This window comes from Colletotrichum lupini, chromosome 1 (assembly GCF_023278565.1).
Source record: "Colletotrichum lupini chromosome 1, complete sequence".
In the NCBI taxonomy this organism is placed as follows: Eukaryota; Fungi; Ascomycota; class Sordariomycetes; order Glomerellales; family Glomerellaceae; genus Colletotrichum; species Colletotrichum lupini.
In genome coordinates, this window is record NC_064672.1 from 3711951 (window position 1) to 3727575 (window position 15625).

Sequence of the window (15625 nt, forward strand, 5' to 3'; positions counted from 1 at the left end):
CACGGTGACCATCATGCAGGACGACGGCTTCGAGGCTCTTTTGGAGCCCTTTTACAACGGAAAGAAGCTGACGGATCCTATCTCGACCAAGGAGGATAAATTTCAGCTCTTACCCGCCTTTCTCAAGGTGAAGGGTCTCGTCAAGCAGCACATTGACTCGTACAATTTCTTTGTCGAAAATGAGATCAAGGAAATTGTCCGCGCCAACCGCATTGTTCGAAGCGATGTGAATAGTTCATTCTGGCTCGAGTAAGCCACCGTTCCCTGCACCATTTTGCATGAGCTTGTCTAACGCCCTGCCAGGTTCACTGATATCAGAGTTGAGCGGCCCAGTCGCGTCGACTTCAACGATATCAGAGCCCAGAATGAGGTTACACCAATGGAGTGTCGTTTGCGCGACATGACCTACGCTGCACCCATCATGGTCGACATCGCCTACATTCGCGACAAGTCCAAGATTGTTCGGAAGAATGTCCCCCTCGGACGTCTTCCCGTCATGTTGAAGAGTTCCATCTGCAGACTTGGTGGGGCCAACAACGCAGAGATGTCGCGCATGAATGAGTGTCCTCTTGATCCCGGTGGCTACTTCATCATCAATGGCACGGAGAAGGTCATTCTCATTCAGGAACAGCTGAGCAAGAACCGTGTCATTGTTGAAGCCGACGAGAAAAACAGCGTCATCACAGCATCAGTCACCAGTTCGACTCACGAACGCAAGTCCAAGACGTATGTGACGCTCAAGAAGGACCGGATTCTTCTCACTGCCAACATTTTGGTGGAAGGCATCCCCATTGTCATCATCCTGAAGGCGCTCGGGGGCCTGTCAGACTACGAAATCATGCAACTCGTTGCCGGCGACAACGGAAAATATCAAGACGAGTTCCTCATTCAATTTGAGGAAGCAACCAAGGTTGGCGTCTATACGCAACAGCAAGCCTTGGAGTATATCGGCGCCAGAGTAAAGATGGGCAAAAGTAGGGTCCCCTTCGCCGCGCAAGTCCGAAGAAACCACGTCGAAGAAGCTCTCGACGCCTTGGCGAACCTCATCATCGCCCACGTCCCCATTGAGGGCCTGGACTTCTATCCCAAGGCTGTCTATGTGGCTTTTATGACGCGACGTGTCTTGATGGCGCAAGCCGACCCAAGTCTCGTTGACGACCGTGATTTCGTCGGAAACAAGCGACTCGAGTTAGCAGGACAACTTCTCTCCCTGCTTTTTGAAGATTTATTCAAGCAATTTTGTGGCAACGTCAAGAGCAGCATCGACAAGGTTCTTAAGAAGGACAACAGAGCTGTTCCTCTTGATGCCGTTAACATGATCAGCAACCACGCCAACATGATTGGTCAGGGTATCAATCGAGCTATCCAGACAGGAAACTGGACCGTCAAGCGTTTCAACATGAACCGAGCCGGTGTTACCCACGTCCTCAGTCGTCTAAGCTACATCAGCGCTCTCGGTATGATGACTCGAATTAGCTCGCAGTTTGAAAAGACCCGTAAAGTCTCCGGTCCTCGTGCTCTTCAACCCTCGCAATGGGGTATGCTTTGCACCTCAGATACACCCGAAGGTGAAGCTTGTGGTTTGGTCAAGAACTTGGCTCTCATGACGCACATCACAACCAACGTAGAGGAAGCGCCAGTCAAGCGATGGGTCTTCACCCTGGATGCCGGTGTGGAACCTATTCGGAACTTCTCAGGCGGAGAAATGCACCGCGAGACTTCGTACGTCATTCACATAAACGGAACCCCATTCGCATTGACCAGATACCCGAAGCGATTTGCGGGTAAGTTCAGAACGATGAGAAGGCGCGGCTGGATTTCTCCCTTCGTCAGCATTCATATCAACAATCACTTCAACGCAGTCCACATTGCCACCGATGAAGGACGTATTTGCCGACCTTACATCATTGTCAAGAACGGAAAGCCCAAGCTCAAGGAGGAACACCTGAGACTTTTGCAACTGGGCAAGGCTACGTTCGACGATTTTTTAACTCATGGTATTGTCGAGTATCTTGACGTCAACGAAGAGAACGACACTCTCGTTGCTCTCTACGAGAAAGACGTTACCCCTCTTACTACACACATGGAAATCGAGCCTTTCACTGTTCTTGGCGCAGTCGCTGGTCTCATTCCCTTCCCTCACCACAACCAATCTCCTCGAAACACCTACCAATGCGCCATGGGTAAACAAGCTATTGGCGCTATCGCATACAACCAATTTAACCGTATCGACACCCTGCTTTACACCCTTGTCTATCCGCAAAGACCAATGGTCATCTCAAAGACAATTCAGCTTGTCAACTACGATAAACTCCCCGCTGGTCAGAACGCAACAGTTATTGTCATGTCGTACTCGGGCTACGATATTGAGGACGCGTTAGTCTTGAATAAGGCATCATGTGATCGCGGTTTCGGACGCTGCCAAGTATTCCGCAAGTACACAGCCGAGCTGCAAAAGTACCCCAACGGCCGACGCGAACGCATTGGTGATCCGGTCAACGACGAAAACGGCAGGACGACCAAGCACGAGGCCTTGGACGACGATGGTCTCGCCATTGTGGGCTACAAGGTCAATTCTGGCGAGGTCATGATCAAGAAGGAAACACCTCTCGATACTGGATCCACAGGTATCGGCATGGATCGTGGACCAAGCGAATTCAGAGATTCCTCCATCTCATACAGAATTGCGGACCCCGCATACATCGACAAGGTGATGGTGTCCCACACGGAGAGAGAAACGATGGTGGTCAAGGTTCAGACACGACAGACAAGAAGACCAGAGCTTGGTGACAAGTTCTCGTCCCGTCACGGACAAAAGGGTGTTGTTGGAATCATCGTCGACCAAGAGGATTTGCCATTCTCTGACACTGGCCTGGTTCCCGATATCATCATGAACCCTCACGGTTTCCCGTCCCGTATGACTGTTGGCAAGCTGCTTGAATGCTTGACTGGCAAGGCTTCGGTTCTGGACGGACGAAAAGACTACGGATTTGGCGACGCTTTCCGCTCTCACCCCCTGGAACAGATGAGCGCTGCCCTGGTCGATCACGGTTTCTCCTGGGAAGGCAAAGACTACTTCACTTCGGGTATCACTGGAGAGCCTCTGGAAGCTTACATCTTCAACGGACCCATCTACTACCAGCGCCTGAAGCACATGGTGCAAGATAAGATGCACTCTCGTTCTCGTGGTCCCAGAGCCATCCTTACCCGCCAACCCACAGAAGGTCGTTCCAGAGATGGTGGTCTCCGTCTGGGTGAGATGGAGCGCGATTGTTTGATTGCGTACGGTGCATCCCAGCTACTGCTTGAGCGTCTCATGATTAGTTCCGACGGAACGCAGATTGATATTTGCCAGCAGTGCGGTTTGTTCGGTTACAAGGGTTACTGCCACACGTGCAAGAGCACCAGGGAGGTTACACAGATGACGATGCCCTACGCCGCCAAACTTCTGGTGCAGGAGCTCATCAGTATGAACGTCGGCGTGAGGCTGCAGCTCGCAGACGAGTTCCCTCACCCGAGATGATGAGATGGCGCGACGTGTATAGTACTTGAAGTGTATCACGCATAGCCCGGGATATTGGAGTTTTGACAAGGACGGCGTAAGGTCTAAAAAGCATAGATAGCACACGAGAAACGTAGATATCAATCGAGGGTTCACAAGCAATTGAATGGTCAATTCCCTGGAGCACCTTCATACTTGAGATACTTTCCCCTCCCAAGTACCATGTATCCTCATTGGCAGTTAGACGTTGTCTCCCGTCTGGACCGATGTCAAAGTGGGGCACCATCCGGGCGTGCGGGTCCCTCTCCGCACCCCCGGCCATCCTAAGCTTGAGGTACCTGAACCATGGGATTTCTGAAGCTAGAGCTTCACCCTGCGAATTCTGATCCGTCGCTTCCCTCCGCAGCGTACTTGTTTCTGACATCATCTGTTGTATCCGTCGCCTTTGCGTGCTTTTCCTCTTCCCTACTACGTCCAACGGCACAAAGCTCTCTCTTCCTCGCGCGATATTCTTTTAATTTATGACTGCCGCTCTCCAGTATCCATGGCCACCTTGCGCCTAGCTACATCGCCCGGCGTGCGGGCCGCTACGACGTCGCCGCTGACTTCGCAACTGTGGTCCAGTGCCGCCGCCGTAAATGCGTCCACCCCAAGCATAACGAGCACCGCGAGCACGATTCCCGCCGCGACAGTAGCTGCCGCCGCCATGGCCGCTGCGACTACTGCCACAACTACGGCAAAGACGATAATTCCTCCCCCGCCATCCGCCCTGGCGCGTGCGAGAACGAAGGCCGTCGAGCCCCAGAACCGCTACTTCAACCCTTCCAACGCAACCCTATCCAACACCGGCGGCGGCCCCGGCAAGAAGCCAGGCGATGAGAACAATGCCAAGTTGGGCAAAAGTAGGTCTTTCTTAACCTACGTGAACGAATCAGAGGCGTATTGCGCAACTAGAGGGCTAACAGCATCCCAATTAAAACAGCCCTTCGCATCCTCCAAGACCACCTACCTCGGGTCCTCCAATCCCCGCTCCCGCAAGAGATCCTCGCTCCCAACATCTCGCTCCACCTCTTCCCGACAACGCACCCGCACCTCCCGACCGTCTCCGGCCGCGTCGCCTACACCGCCGCCCTCTGGACCTCGCCCATCGCCTGGAACCGTCTGCCGTTGGTCGGGAACGTCCGCCTATCCATCGTCTCGGAGCGGGTGACGAAGCAGCCCCTCCATTTTGCGCCGTTACACCCTGGTGCTGTCCCGGAGCAGCTCGTCGTCAGGTGGTGCGCATCTGGCAAGAAGAATGGCGGCGGGGCGGCATCTTCTTCCTCTGGTGCTGCGACGTCGGAAGGGGGGGCCGTGAAGGCGGAAGACGGCGGGGATAAAGCGTTCACGGGGCTCTTCGTGTTCCAGTTTGATGCTGAGGGCAAAATCTTGAGCCATACGATCGAAACGGTGCAAGAGGGTGGCGACTGGGAGAAGGGTGTCGGTGCCAAGGTCGTCGGGCTGACGGATTGGCTGCTTGGCGGGATGCGGAGGCAGGGAGACAATCCCAGCCCTGCGTTTGAGGGTCTCGACAAGGGCAAGTAGTGAGTCTGGATCTGTAATGGTGATGGTATTGTAGATAGTCGGGCGGAATGGCGCAACGGAAACGGCGTTTCGGATGTTTGTGGGAACATACCAATTTCATCATTAGGCGGGCGGCATAGCAACCCTCTCCTCTATTCATATGTACAACAGCTGTATCATCAATCTCAAAGATAACCCAGACCTGTCAACTCCAAAAACTTCCGTACCATGCAGAAAGAGCATTCACTCCAGTGGGCATCAATGGACCCCTCCTAAGGGCGCACCGTCACGACAGATTTCTTGCCCCCCTTCTCCTCGTCTTCTTCGGCATGACAGGCCATAACATCAGCCAGATCGCCCTCCCTGACCATCAGAATCTGCGTGTCCGCGAGACTAGAACTCGTCACCGTCGTCCCCAAAATCCACCCGTTCCAAATCTTCTGCATGATATTGTCCGGGCTCAACATAAGACACCCCTTCATCCCCTCCTCGTCCCTCGGCGTGACAGCAACCATCAACCGCTTCGCGCCCGCGAACCGATCGACAACGTGCCACAGGCACCCAAAGATCTGATCCGACTCCTGCTCGGGGTAATGCAGCTCCTCAAACGCGCAGGCGACGTGCCGCACGCGCCTCGTGTCCTCCTTGCGCAGGAAATACACCATGGGGCTGTTGAAGCCGTACTGGTCGTAGGCCTCGAGCTCGCCGACGAGGTAGAGGGCGTCGAGGGCGAAGTTGAACCAGACGCGCGGGGGCCGGGCGATGGGGGTGTCGGACAGGAGGGCCGAGATGCGCCAGCCGAAGGCGAGTTCGTAGTGTTTTAGGCCGAGGGCGCGGGATTCGCGGCTGATGAGGAGGATGAGGGGGCATGTTGGGTTGAAGATCCGTGTGTCTTGTTCTTCTTTGGTCTCTGTCCCTGGTGCTTCTCTTTCCATTGTTCCTCCTGTCGTACACTCTCCTGTTGTTCCTCCTCCTGTCGTTCCCTCCCCTGTCGTCACCCCTCCTGGTGTTTCTTCTCTTATTGGGCTACAATCTAACATTGTATTCGTGGGAGAATATGCGGAGGAGGAGGGGAAACAGGGTGCGGCGAGAGAACGTTTCGCAAACGCCTCACGCCGGGCAGGCAGCCTAGCATCGCGCTCGAAGCAGCAGGCCGTCACGACGCGGGGGGCGATGAGGTAAGACCATATCTTGAGGCGGATCTCCGGCGGCAGGTCCGGAAAGCGGTGAAAGTGCGAAAGGGTCGTGAGAGACTCCGCGCGTGTGGCTTCAAGGCCGTCGTCGAAGAGGGAGAAGTCGAGCCAGAATTTGGAGTCCGAGGTGCGTGCTTTGAGGTGGGCTTCTTCGTCCTGTAAGGCCGGAGGCGGGCTGGATATTGCGTCTGTTGTGGGAAGTTGGTCGATGTCCATTTTTGGTGGTGAGTGTGAGAATTGAGATGAGAGAAGATTCGGGTTCATGTGTGTATGCGACGCCTTGATGAATGCCAGCTTGATGGATGTGAGATGACAAGCTTGATGGGATGATTTAGCCCACTCTAGTGAGACTTGTGAGTGAAGGGGATGAGTCCTTCGGCCAATCTGCCTGATGAAAGTGAGCGTCCAGTTCCGAATACGAAGAAACGCCCTTCTCTCATAAAGACGGTGAGAGACGATGCTAGAAGTGTGATGAGGTGAGGTGAGGTTGCGGAGAGGATCCGGCCGCCGGAGCTTCGCGACCGCACCACAAAACACACAGCCCACTTTCCTAATCGGGCCAACTTGGCCACCTCGCCTCGGCGTTGCGCAGCGAATCAGATTGGCATTCGCCGCACCCAGACTTGACGAAGCCAGCAGGTTTTTCGTTCTCGATAAAAGGAATGGTTGGCTTTTCCTTGTTTCTCTTCGCCACTGTCCAACGTCAAGTGTTGTCGATTCATTGATGCGAGATGCAGATGGGAGACCCTAAAACAGAAGTGCTTTGATGCTTTGGCAAACATTGTTTTGTATATTTCATAAACCTTCTCAATCTTACCTTCATTTCAATCTTGCTACAAACAGATTGGAGTAATTAATCATGACGCTGCAAGTCTAATTCATCAAAGAACCACTCCCCGTAATCTGTAGAAAATGATCAAAAACCATCCAATAAACAGTTTCATAGTTCAGCCCATGCAAATCATTCTCAACCTACTCCAAAGTCGACTCCCCGCCCGACAAATGCTCCCTTCTGATATTCTTGGCATTGCCTCCCTTGCGGAAATAGCTAAGCAAATACACGCCCTCGTAGATTTCGTTCTGCCTTTCATCCTTGCCCTCCTCGACTTTGCTAATATAGACATTGCCAAGAAGCGAAGCCGATACCGTGCACTGGAAGACATTGTATTAGCTTTATAATGGAAGAAAGCTTTCTCGAATATTGGGGCATGACCTACGAGGACCATAAAAGGACAGATGGCGACAAACGCCCAGACGACGCCCATCTTGGCGTCGTGGGTAATCTGTTGTTGCATGGCCGCCGGCAGACGGCTGAGGGCCTCAAAGTCTCTCAGGGGCGAGTCCTCACCGATGCCAGAAGCGTTGTTGAAGACGGTCGTCATGATGGTCAGGCCCAACGTTCCGCCAAAGGGGTAGGCGACTGCCATGAGAGAAATGACGGCTGCGATCTTCTTGGGGAAGTAGCCGACACCGTGAAGAGGGACTAGGCTGAGGATTAGTCTCACTTCTCATGATAAGAGGGATTATGAAGAGAGGAACACTTACCGGGCATAATACGAAGACCGGTTCCGACACCAGTGAGAGCCATCATCCCGTATACGGTTGGGTTGTGTTCTGTCCAAAGTGCCCACGCCAACAAGCCGATGCCGAGCATTTCGAGGATCGATCCGAGAAAGATGGGCGGAAACGTCTTGCGCGGCCAGCCGTTGCACATGAAAGCCGAGGCGTAGACACCAACTACAAGATTCACTCGTCAGCAACCTGTTTGGTCATATACCATTTGGGAAAACTTACCCGCCAAGCCTGGAGTAAAGTACAGCAGCTGTACGCCAGACTGGTCCGCCGACCAAAGCTTCACCATTGTGAAGTAGATGTTGCAAAAGTACAGTACAGAGTACATGGCCATGCCCGTCGCGAAAGAGGTGTAGAACAAGAGGCCGATATCCCTGTTACGAACCAACTCCCAGGGAATCATGGCCTTTTGCCACGGGAAGCGACGGGCCAGTGCCTTGCCTGGGGACATGTGGTACTCCCAGACGATGAACAGGATGCTGATCACAACGCCCAGGATGAGCGTCACAAGAACGGCGGGGCTAGTCCACGAGTATGTGGCACCGGCCCACGTCAAGCCGAGGACCAGGAGACCGAAGCCAAAGAGGAAGAGAAGCTGGCCTCCGATGTCGATTGTCTGCAGACGCTTTTTGAAGGTTGTTCGTCGGCCCGTCTCGGTCGTCTCGTCGAGCTGGGAAATGGGTTGCGGCCCGAGGAGTTCGGAACGCAGGACGAAGTAGAGGATGAACATGCTGACGAAGGCGATGGGCAGGTTGATGCCGAAGCACCATCGCCAAGAAGAACCGCTCGTGATGTATCCTGGCCGTCTGTTAGTCTTCATACCTCAATGACAATACAGTGTCTGGAGTGGCTCACCTCCCAGGACAGGGCCCAGACCCCATCCCAACACACCTCCCAAGAAGGAGAAGATTGCCCAGTTCTTGGCGTTCTCGCGCAGGGTCACCTTGTCGGCGATGACGATGCGGACGAGGACATTGAGGCCAGCACACGCCAGGCCTTGGAAGCCGCGGCCGAGCAGGAGGACGGGGAAGGCATCTGTCGGGGCGCCGGTACACAGCGCGCTGCCAATGAGCATCAGCACCAAACAGGTCTGTATCGAGACGTGTCGTCCAAAGATGTCGGCGATCTGGCCCCAGAATGGGATGAAAGCGGCCGATGTGAGGTTGAAGGCTGCGATGATCCAGTTGAGTTGGCGAGTCTCGTCTGCGCGATTGTTAGACATGTAAGGGGTGGTGAAGATGGGCATATGGAGTCAGGGGCTTACGGAAGTCGGCTGCAATCCAAGGCAAGGCACTGGCGACCTTTTGGATCTTGTCAGCTGTGTTACATGTTTCGCGGCTCTAACGAGGTCAGACTTACGATTGTCACGTCCAAGGCTTGGACTACAAAGGGGAGTACTAGGCCAGCAAAGATCTTGACTCTGTACTTGAGCTGGGCCTTGCGCTCAGACTTGCATGTTGGGCAGGGCCCAGAGGCCGGATCGAATTGGTGACCGCAAGTCGGTGTACTCGAAGTTCTTTCTAAGGGGGTTTGGTTGTTCTTGTCCTGGTAGGTTATGTTCTCACTTGTTGATCCTTCTGTTGCTGTTGACTCTGTGGCTGGTGTCGTTTGCGTTTTGCCCGAACCCTTCATGGCCCGGTAGGCCTTCTTCCCCAAGTAGATGAAAACCATGTCGAAGTTGCCTCTCAGGGGTAAGACGGGTTGTTGATGTCTCTTTCGGTGGAGGAGTCGTCGTCTAATGCTGCTTGTCTGAGTGTGTACTCTTGTAGTTGTTATGATGGTGTCTGGTAGATTCGAAGTCGATGAGTCAGGGGTATGAATAAAATGCTTGGTTGAATATCGACTCTACATAAACTTGATTGGGGGGGGCGGAGGTGTGTTATAACTTCTCGCCAGCGACAGTCTACTTGACACCCAGATACATCATGGGTAGTTCACTCTGAGACAGGGGTTAATACAGAATAACCAGACCGGAATGGGCTTCCGTGGAGGCTGGGTCAGACGAACCCTCAATCCGTTTAGACGAGTGCGAATGCAGACAGCGATGGAGGCAGCCCGTGGATCTTCTCAAAACGCTCGCCGAGATGTTCTCTCTTCCGCAGCAAAAGTAGTACAGAGATAGACGAAACTTGGGCTTCATGGCCCACAAATCACCTGCAGGGAACGAAAGCAGGTAGACGCCAAATGCATAGCCCATAGAAGACGACGACGACGACGATGACCAGGTATCTAAGCACCTATGGTAGTCGATGATTGGCGCTTTTGCGATCATACTGATGGAATGGGGTGTGGCTCATCGTTCCCGTTGTACGCGCATGAGACTAAGGAGTAAGGGACCATCAGGAACCTTGGAAGACCAAGGTACCTTAAGGTAGACCATTCGCGGTTGCCGGGCGTCGTTGGAAGATGGCAGACAGCGGCAGGCCGGGAGTAGAGGACAAGCTCTTGCCAAGGCGGGCCAAGGCAGCCCTACCTATACCTTATCGATGCGACCGGGCCAATCGATAAGGTGTTTACAGCATACACGTATCCACAAGAGGGAAAGCCAAGAATTAGGCGAGTGCGAGGGTTGTGGAGATGGTTCCGATCCTTTGGATCTCTCTCTGGATCACCTTTACGAATTTCTACTTCTTCCCACCCATCCAAGCCCCACGACACACACACTCAGCTCGTGGATTCAACCAAATCGCGACTAGTCGCATTTATGATGCATGGGAGGGAAGAAAAAACAATGAGACACCTGCAGGATGTCATCCTCAGCCATTCCCGCTCGTTAGGCACGTAGTACGGATTGACCATAACCAACTTATCCGCACGGTCGGATACCTAACCATCGTGCCGCTCGAATCGAATTCCCAAAAGGGATAGAAACACCCTAAACGGACTGCGCCTGTCAGCACCAAAGGCCTTATGCGCCTCGCATCGTAGTCATTCGGAAGTCGGCACGAGAATGCCACGACGGAGACCTCTAAACTTTACCAAGTGTCGAATGGATATCCTCTTTGAGACCTTCGTTGGATGCATCAAAAACATTCACCACGAGTCTGCTTCTGAAAGCCACATTGGATGGCATCAAATAATTATTACTTGGCGACCGGATGGCGCCGTATTGGCAAATGCTTGTTGCGCTGAGTGTCAGCCCGTCATACGGAGTATCCTTGACGCCGATCCGCATTCCATACTTGTTTCCCTCAGATTGGACGAACTGACTGATACCTACGGTCGGTGCAACACGGACCCATGCCGGCTGACACTTTGAGGCAACGGCCAACCTCGACCTGATTATCGGGGTAGTGGAGCAACTTCAACCTCGTGCCTAATTTCCGGCTGATTGAGCGACTCCCCAAACCATCAGCCAAGTGGACCCCGTAATCAGTCTTCTCGAAAGTTTCCATCCATGTCAACTTCTTCTTTCGTTCCAAGTAGTGTAGCAAAACCTTCGGCCTATTTCTCGCGAGTCGCCGGCGGGGGCGGGCGGCGGCAGAAACGGCACCGGGCACGAAGCACGAGGCTCGAGGCACGGGGCAGCAGGCGGGCACGAATCAGAAAGTCAATGCCATGCCACTGCCACGCGCAGTTCGTCTGGAGTCGGTGTGGTCAGCCTGGTCAGTCTGATTACTTTTGCTTCGCCATAAGCTTAACCCCCTCGAGAACTAAGACGAGGCCCACTGAACACGCACACGAAGCTTTTTTACATTTGTTCACTTCCCAGAATGCCGGGACGCCGTGTGTCTGATGCGCCTTGCGATATGCCTTTTCTGCCTTTCTTTGGGGTTCAATAACGGACAATTAGGGATCAAACTGAATCTGTTTGCTAATACCTTAAAGCAAACTCCACAGACCAGAGCCCATTAGGAAGATTGTTGTTACGTACGCGTGACGGTGGGATGAATGACATGATTGTTGTACGTCTTCTCAGTTTCTATCTAGTGGCCTCCTGGCTTGGGTCATTTGGGTCGCCAAACATCACAGTCTCTTCACTCTTGCTTCATGCGGCGGGAACTCGACTCTTTCAACTTATTATGCACATTGTGGTATTATTATTTACATCGCAGTATGAGTCATCTGCTTTGACAGCCCTACGTGAGCCTCCTCTCCACCCCAAATTCACCTAGATCGACAAAACCAGGCGAGCCCACTTCCATTGCGACCGCCTCTTTCGTGCGCATATGAATGACGACGGCAATGGATTAAAAGTAACAGACTTAGGCCAACCACCCTCTGGATCTATGCCAGGGTGTACCAGTTGGGAAGGGGGTCCTTCTTGTCCCAGAACCTGATTGTGACATCGCAGTTCTTGTAAACCGCGAAGCACTCGTTGGCACCACCAAAGGACGTGGGAAGAAGGACCCAGTACGCCCTGTCGTAGTTGCCAAGGTTGAAGTTGTACGTCAGGTCGACAAATTCAGAGTTGCTGGCTCACTAGTTAGCAAAGCAAACACCACCAATCACCTCCACCTGAGATGATGGAGAGAGAGACTCACCCCGGGACGGAGTTGACCATGGACTGGAACTTTGCGTTCATGACACCACCGTGGAAGCCGTCCACGTAGTATGTCGAGCCGACGCTGGTAGGTAGCTTGTGGCCCAAGTGGTGCTTGGCCTTGCCGCAGTTCACGCTGGTGATGATGTCGCACTGGACCGCCGCATTGCACATGTCAGCCAGTCCGAGGACGAGAACCAGCGCAGAGGCGACCTTGGAAGGTGCGAGAAGCGACAGGGAAACCATTTTTGAGATTCGTGAGAGAAGGTAGTTGTTGACTAAAGAGTGTAGGTCAAAAGAATATGTGATTGAAATAGAGGTGATGGTGTGACACTGGGGGTTGTCTTGGCGAGATCCGGACCTGTGGTATATTTGTTTTTTTATTTGTTTTTTTTTTATTCTGCCTTTGCTGGTTGCTCGGGCGGTTCTCAATATCGATTACACAGTATTAATACACAGTATCAATGGATACTCCCACTATCTCGATAGACTATTTTTTTTATTTTAGATTTTCCAACTTTTCAACTTTCCCTCCTGCAAAGTTCACAACCACGGATCATTGACGGCGATATTGGGCGCCCGACGCCACCACCTTGTGAGCCTGCGCCCACTTGGCTGAGTTTGCCGCCCTCCAGGTGACAGCAGCTCACAATGGTGTGGCATCGGAGATGCCCTCGTCGCCGTCGTTAAGAATGATGCCGACCTCACTGATGTACGCTTTCAACTTCGACTCGCACACACACACACACATTCGTTACCTCGTTTCCTTTGTCGAAATCGAAAAACGCTTCCCTCGCCGTCTGTCGCTGTCGCCCTGTCGCTGTCGCCCTGTCGCTGTCGCCCTGTCGCTGTCGCATTTCAATATTCTCGGCCTCCGGTTCGAAAATAACGATACAGCGATTGGGCAACGGCTCCGAGGCACCATATCTCGGGAAATGTCATTATCTCACATAATCTCCATGACTTAGTCTAGTCTTTGTTCGATATTGGTGCACTTTACGTGCTGATATTATTTCTCGTTGAAACTCAACTAGTCTTTCGACAGTCTGACTCGAGCAAACCCGAGCAACGGTCAGCAACATTGAGCAGAATCAAAGCCATATGGTGCAAGAAGAAGGGCAGATCGGAATACACGTGCCAGAACCCTGGTGAAGTTTGATGGTTTTCTAGTCTAGAAGCTCAAGCTAGCATGATAAGTTAATATAGGTGCGAGTCAGTGTTTGGACCAACATCGTAATTATACGAACTTGTCAGAGCTTCTGTCTGAGCTTCTAGAAACTCTAAACATGCTTGCGGGAAATAGACCGCTGGTTCAACCATTCAAGTTGGTATGTGCTCGCGCGATCCTCACTTTTCTCATTTCAACACGGTCAGGTGCGCAGCGTGCTAGCAGCGAAAATCCAAACTCAATTCCGAGTCAGAGCAACTCATGTGAGGGCATCCGTTAATCTTTGTTATCTGGACTCCAGTACAGACTCATGTTTCGACGGCAGGCAAGTTCCGAGAGCGAAAGTGCGGGCGAAGTGGGATGGATAGGGAGGTTGAGGAGGTTGAGGGGGTGAGGAGGGTCCACGATGATGGAGAGGGGAATTGAAGCTTCGTGAAAAAAGATATAATAAACGACAGAGCTTCATGCTTAACGACTAGATTTTCTGCCAAGCATCGCTCACTCCGGTTCGCTCTCTCCGCATTCTTCTTTCCAAGTCTCCTTACACAGACCAAGCTCAATCCTTCCAAGCCACACCTTCTTTTTCACCTAATCAGAAAATCTGTTTAAGCTTCTAAACATGCTTCGTTTACTCTCTGTGGCAATGGCCCTCGGCCAGGTCCAAGCTGGTGTGGTCTCCCGCCTGGAGTCGTCCTCGTCCCTGGAGGGCATGTCATCCCTGCTCGAGAGGGATGCGGCCGACCTGCCGACCTACAAGCCCGAAGAGGCGTTCGACTACAACAAGTGGACGCCCGACTCGGCCCTCTACGAGGGACTCCCCATGATGGACAAGCAGGTCGAGATCGACGGCAAGCAGTTGACCTACCAGGACTTCAACATCTCTGCCCTCACCACGGATCAGTTCAAGGCGCACTACATGAGCCTCCCCGAGTACTTTGACTCCAAGGGCAACTTCATCCCCACGGATGAGGAAGTCAAGGCTTACCAGTGCGTGATCCCCCTTCTACTGCTCATCATAGGGCATCATACGATGGTTGGAATTGTTTCCCACTAACACTTGCAACCATAGAGCAACCATGGTTGCTCTCGCCAGCAACCCCGACTCGGAAGTCCACGTACCCGCCAGCCATGTCAGCAAGAGAGCCTTCCCCGATATGTGCTTCTACGACGACAGGCTGCGATGCTCCAGCAGCTGCACAAACTACGTTCACCGCGGTGTGAGACAGTCGTTCAACAACAACGTCTACGGATACTACCACTACGTCTCGGACCCCCAGTGTGGTGTCGGCTCTATCAGCAAGACTGTCTCCGTCACTCACACCTCCGCCGTCACCCTTGGAGGCTCCATTGGTATTCCCGGAGTAAGTTCTTCCCCTCCCCTCCGAAAGAGAGGCCTTGTACCCACAAGGGGTTTCCGCCATTATATCGAAAGCTTGTGAAATTAACCCAGGGATTCTAGTTCGGCGGTAAGAACATTTGGACCAAGGCCGTCTCTACCTTCCTGAGCACTTTTGGCCTCAGCATCAGCAAATCTCCCGACAGGTCAGTTGCACCCACAAATCTCCCCTAGATTCTGAACCTGTTACTGACATACTTCCAACAGTGTCACCACCGGTATCAGCTACTCTGGCACCTGCGGCGCCTTCAACGTCTGCTTCCTCTGGGAGAGACCTCACTTCAGCGTCGACAAGGGCGTCATCGTCGTAAGTAAAATTCCCTTTGGTATCTATCGCGAGAGAGAGAGAGAGAGCTGTTTCTGACAAAAGAACCAAAAAAAACAGACCCAGTACATCGATGCCAACTCCAAGAGAGCCTGCCAGGCCCCCACCGTCACCCCTTACGAGGTCCACGCCGTCCACACCGACAAGGACGCCGGCGGTGCCAGCGCCCACGGACTGTGCTACTCCATGGCCTACCACGGATGCGGTGGCCGTCCTACCGCTTCCAACCAGATGATTCGCTGCCCTAACAACTACTAAATTTTGGGTAATACCAAACCGATACAGCTGGGGTGGTGGCGGTGGTGTGATAGCTGCTCTGTCCTCGGGAGTCTGCGCTGACCGTGAGCGAGATACTTTTGAGTCTCCGGTAGCCTGTTATGCGCTCCCTTAATATGAGATTCAGGCAGAGCGTGGGTTACGAAT

General features: G+C 53.0%; 7 protein-coding genes across 7 annotated transcripts; 4 read left to right on the forward strand and 3 right to left on the reverse strand.

Moving 5' to 3' along the window:
- Positions 1–13: 13 nt before the first annotated feature.
- Positions 14–3523, forward strand: CLUP02_01067 (DNA-directed RNA polymerase III subunit RPC2; the record flags this gene model as incomplete). Its single annotated transcript, XM_049280109.1, has 2 exons — positions 14–249; positions 304–3523. The coding sequence occupies 2 exons, from the start codon at positions 14–16 to the stop codon at positions 3521–3523; spliced, it is 3456 nt and encodes a 1151-aa protein (XP_049136066.1).
- A 324-nt stretch (positions 3524–3847) lies between these two features.
- Positions 3848–5260, forward strand: CLUP02_01068 (uncharacterized protein; the record flags this gene model as incomplete). Its single annotated transcript, XM_049280110.1, has 4 exons — positions 3848–3974; positions 4042–4404; positions 4485–5085; positions 5125–5260. 4 exons carry the CDS (start codon positions 3848–3850, stop codon positions 5258–5260), a joined length of 1227 nt encoding a protein of 408 aa, XP_049136067.1.
- Positions 5261–5337: 77 nt separating this feature from the next.
- Positions 5338–6474, reverse strand: CLUP02_01069 (uncharacterized protein; the record flags this gene model as incomplete). Its single annotated transcript, XM_049280111.1, has 1 exon — positions 5338–6474. One exon carries the CDS (start codon positions 6472–6474, stop codon positions 5338–5340), a length of 1137 nt encoding a protein of 378 aa, XP_049136068.1.
- A 756-nt stretch (positions 6475–7230) lies between these two features.
- On the reverse strand, positions 7231–9501 carry CLUP02_01070 (major facilitator superfamily transporter; the record flags this gene model as incomplete). The annotated part of the gene is made up of 7 exons (XM_049280112.1): positions 7231–7410; positions 7476–7741; positions 7804–7995; positions 8053–8628; positions 8686–9033; positions 9095–9131; positions 9190–9501. The coding sequence occupies 7 exons, from the start codon at positions 9499–9501 to the stop codon at positions 7231–7233; spliced, it is 1911 nt and encodes a 636-aa protein (XP_049136069.1).
- A 2216-nt stretch (positions 9502–11717) lies between these two features.
- Positions 11718–11945, forward strand: CLUP02_01071 (uncharacterized protein; the record flags this gene model as incomplete). Its single annotated transcript, XM_049280113.1, has 1 exon — positions 11718–11945. The coding sequence occupies one exon, from the start codon at positions 11718–11720 to the stop codon at positions 11943–11945; it is 228 nt and encodes a 75-aa protein (XP_049136070.1).
- Positions 11946–12057: 112 nt separating this feature from the next.
- On the reverse strand, positions 12058–12559 carry CLUP02_01072 (uncharacterized protein; the record flags this gene model as incomplete). Its single annotated transcript, XM_049280114.1, has 2 exons — positions 12058–12244; positions 12315–12559. 2 exons carry the CDS (start codon positions 12557–12559, stop codon positions 12058–12060), a joined length of 432 nt encoding a protein of 143 aa, XP_049136071.1.
- A 1040-nt stretch (positions 12560–13599) lies between these two features.
- On the forward strand, positions 13600–15460 carry CLUP02_01073 (uncharacterized protein; the record flags this gene model as incomplete). The annotated part of the gene is made up of 7 exons (XM_049280115.1): positions 13600–13687; positions 13783–13871; positions 14092–14468; positions 14551–14842; positions 14941–15023; positions 15085–15184; positions 15263–15460. The coding sequence occupies 7 exons, from the start codon at positions 13600–13602 to the stop codon at positions 15458–15460; spliced, it is 1227 nt and encodes a 408-aa protein (XP_049136072.1).
- Between the last annotated feature and the right edge of the window lie 165 nt (positions 15461–15625).